This window comes from Fukomys damarensis, unplaced genomic scaffold (assembly GCF_012274545.1).
Source record: "Fukomys damarensis isolate Sample0158 unplaced genomic scaffold, DMR_v1.0_HiC HiC_scaffold_13, whole genome shotgun sequence".
Taxonomy (NCBI): domain Eukaryota; kingdom Metazoa; phylum Chordata; class Mammalia; order Rodentia; family Bathyergidae; genus Fukomys; species Fukomys damarensis.
The window spans coordinates 36,941,981-36,945,774 of NW_022900925.1; the positions used below are offsets into that span (position 1 = coordinate 36,941,981).

General features: G+C 63.3%; 1 protein-coding gene across 2 annotated transcripts in view; it reads right to left on the reverse strand.

Annotated features, from left to right (window-relative positions):
• Positions 1-1,643: 1,643 nt before the first annotated feature.
• Positions 1,644-3,794, reverse strand: part of Ccr7 (C-C motif chemokine receptor 7) — a 10,309-nt gene continuing 8,158 nt past the window's right edge. For both annotated transcript variants that reach the window (XM_010615045.2, XM_019206189.2), the window contains one exon: positions 1,644-3,427. In XM_010615045.2, the coding sequence (XP_010613347.1) occupies positions 2,351-3,427 (1,077 nt within the window). In that variant the 3' untranslated portion in view covers positions 1,644-2,350. The remainder of the gene's footprint in view (positions 3,428-3,794) is intronic.

Consider the following 3,794-nt stretch of genomic DNA (forward strand, 5'->3'; position numbering starts at 1 on the left):
GTTAATTTCTTCCTCATCACCACCCAGGGAGGTAGGTGCGATTCGTCAGCCCATAGCACAGATCAGGAAACCAAGGCACCGACGGGCTGCACGACCAGGCCAAGGAGCAGCACTGGGACTCGAACCAGACGGTCTGTGGCGGAGTCTGGCACCCCATGTCCCCCACACCCCGACGCCTCCCCGTTCGACATTCCGGGCACTGTGCTGTTTACCCAACTCTGCGTTTTCCAGTTGAGAAATCTGAGCCTCAGAGCAGTTGGGCAACAGCTGAAGGTCACACAGCTGGGGAGCAGCAGAGTCTGGGGAGACGCGGGGTCAGCCAGGCTCCAGGGCTCTGCTCCACCCCCACCCCGGCCACCCTGCCAGGCCCTCCGGCCGCCTGGGGGACTGTTTAAGCGACTCCCCCATTTCCAGGCCTCTCCTCTCACCCGGCCTCAGTTTCACCACCTAGAGAAGCATGAGCTCAGCCCCATGGATCTTCCAGGCCCTGCAGTGCTGGGATCCACCAGCGGGAGCGTGGCCGTGTGGCCGAAGGGGGCTGCAGCCGGGGAGGGCATGAAAGGGAGCCAGACGGGGCGCAGGCAGGACACAGATGCAAAGGGGGAGAGAGAAGGCTTGGTGGGACTCCCGGGTCCTTTCCTTCTTCCCAGGGGTCCCCCAAAGCCCAGGCACGCACGTGGAGACGGCAAGGGAGAGAGGGTCAGGTGGCGTAGGACTTCGGAGACACCAGTTTGGGGAACGACATGGCCAGGGGTTCTGTCGTCTCTGTGAATGCCTGGAGCTGCCCGGTTATTGCAGAAAACTATATCTGCAGCCGGGGGGGGGGGGCAAGCGCTGCTGGCATGGCTTCCTCTTCCCTGGCCGCTCTGTTGCACCCCCCTGGCAGAACGAGGGCTGTTTTCCCTTCTGCAGCCTCAGCACGCACCCTGCACGGGGCGCACCCGGCAGCGCCTTCTCGTGTGGGCTGTCCCTCTGCTGCCCGGTGCCACTGCTGGGACAGCTGTGCTCTCCCTCATGTGCCTCCCCAGGCCCAGAGCGACGCACATTGCTCTGGACACCACAGATGGACGCCGGGGCCCCAGTGACAGGGACATCTGGTCTGCAGCACGGTTCCTCCGCCCTGCATGGGGCTGAGTGCGAGTTCCTCTCACACCCACCTGTGAGCACGTCACCCACATGGCCACGGCCTCGTGTGTGTGGGACAGACGGCCTCATGTGGGGCTGGGGGGTGGAGCTCAGCGCCAGCCCTCCATGGCTTAGCAGTCGCCCAGCCTGTGGCATTCTGTCACAGCACGGGAGCCCAGGGAGACACACCGGGTCATGAGGGACATGCCCCTCTCACCGGCCCAGTCCAAGACCCTTTATGCTGCTGAGGCCCTGTCCCCGGGGTGAGGGTGGGGGACAGGTCAGCCTCCCCTCCCCTCCACTCTGACTGGTGTCTCCGGGTCACCGCCGGCCACCCAGGCTGCACCTGCGAAGGTGGACTTCGCGCTGTTCCCCTCCTTCTTGGGCTCGTGCCACCACTGGACGGGACAGGTTCTCAGTGTCTTGGGGAGGAGGGGAAAGGAGGCCCAGGAGGAACACAATCTGCGGGACCAAAGATGTTTTCTCTGCTTTTAAAGCTGTTATTTCCCCCGGGGAAACTTTATTTGTGTATGAATAAGGTGTACTCTCTCCATGAACTGGAAGCAGAAACGGAGGGGTGCTTTTCTGTTCCATCACGGAGAGCACAGAGCTCACTGGCCTTTGGCAGCCAGCACGCGCCCCCCATCCCCCAAATGTCCTCCCTGCCCTCCTCTGCACTCCTCTGGCACGGCCGAGACCGACGGCACGCCACCCCGCTCTGGATCCCTGCCTGGGAACGTGGGCCTTGGGTTAGGCGAGCAGCTGGCCTGGCCCACAGGAAGCAGAGCCAGGAGGGGCGGCTGTGCGGACAGGAGCGTTCGGAGGGCGCCTGCTGGCGCGGACAGCCGTGGAAAGAGCAGCGGAGGAAGGGATGCAGCGTTGGCCCGTGGCCCTTTCCTCCACCTCGACCGTCTTGGCTTTGGGGCGAAGCCTGGTTTCCCGCCCTGGACTCTGCCTGGGGGGACCTCTTCTCCACAGCAGGAGGGGGTCAGAGGCCAGAGGTCCCTTGCTCCAGCCGGCCCTACCGCTCCCCAGCCCCGTCCCCCCGTCCGTGGACGGGGCCTTGCTGTGGGGCCGGCTTCTCTTTCCGGCCCGGGTTGAGGTAGCTAGGGTTTCGCTCAGTCTCGGGGTAACAGAACTGCTCTCCCGCGGCAGCTTTTGGGGGTGTCCCAAGTCCTTGCTTTTGCTCCTGGGAGAGAGGGCTTCCCGTCCGGCCGGAGGGGCCCTAGGGAGAGAAGGTGGTGGTGGTCTCGGCTTCTGTGCTCATGGAGGCCCGGCGCGCGTGCCGGCAGGAAGACCACTGTCGCAGCCGCTCCTGGCTGAGGCAGCCCACGTCCTTGAAGAGTTTGAAGAGGTCGTTGCGGAACTTGACGCCAATGAAGGCGTACAGGAAGGGGTTGACGCAGCAGCGCACGGAGGCCAGGCTGTAGGTGACGTCGTAGGCGATGTCCAGCTGCTTGCTGAGCTTGCAGCTGGTGCCGGTGATGTTGAAGTTGGCCACCGTCTGCGCCAGGACCACGCTGTTGTAGGGCATCTGGAAGACCACGAAGACCACGACCACGGCGATGATCACCTTGATGGCCTTGTTGCGCTGAAAGTTGCGCGCCTGGAGTAGGGTGCTGACGATGACGAGGTAGCAGAAGCTCATGGCCAGCAGGGGCAGCAGGAAGCCGAACACCATCTGCGCCACCTGGATGATGATCTGGGACTCCACCTGGTCGAAAAGCAGCGAGCAGCGCTGTACCTGCTCCGTGCTGCTCCTCTGCAGGCCGCTGTACATCATCTCCGGGATGGACAGCAGCGTGGCCGCCACCCAGATGCCCACGCAGGACAGCTTGCTGATGAGGAAGACGCGGGCGCGGTGGCGGTGGGCGGACACGGCCTGCACGATGGCCACGTAGCGGTCGAGGCTGATGCAGAGCAGCAGCAGCATGCCGCTGAAGAAGCTCGTCTTGTAGATGCTGAAGATGATCTTGCACAGAGAGACCCCGAAGACCCAGGACGCAGCCGCGCTGTAGGCCCAGAAGGGCAGGGTCAGCAGGAAGAAGATGTCCGCCATGGCCAGGTTCAGCAGGTACATGTCGGTCATGGTCTTGAGCCGCTTGAAGTAGACGTAGGTCAGCACCACCAGCCCGTTGCCCAGCAGGCCCACGAAGCAGATGGCCGAGTACATGACCGGCAGGAACCAGGCCTTGAAGCTCCGCACGTCCTTCTTGAAGCACACGGTCTCGAACAAAGTGTAGTCCACCGTGGTGTTCTCGTCGATGTAGTCCTCCGTGACCTCATCCTGGCACAGGCACACCTGGGGAAGGAGGCGCAGGGGGCACGGCCCGGGTTAGCCTGGCGGGGAGGTCGCCAGGGCAGCGACCCCGCAGCCTGGTCCCGGTCACTGGCACCCCTGGGATTTCCTCGCCCTGAACATTTTCAGGCCTCAGCCCACTCAGGGGCTGCTGTCTGGGGCGGAGCCGGGGAGGATTCGCTTTTTTCTCCTCTGCCTGAGTGATCCTTTGACTTGGAATCAGCTCTCGAACTTCCTTGCTCGGTAAGAACTATCGGAGATCTTGCTGCTGTGCGCAGGTCCCGCCTCACATCCAGGACCCTTTACGTTTTACTGATCAGTAACTGGGCTCTGATTTCACCAAGTCCTGACCTCCCCAGGGGAACTCACG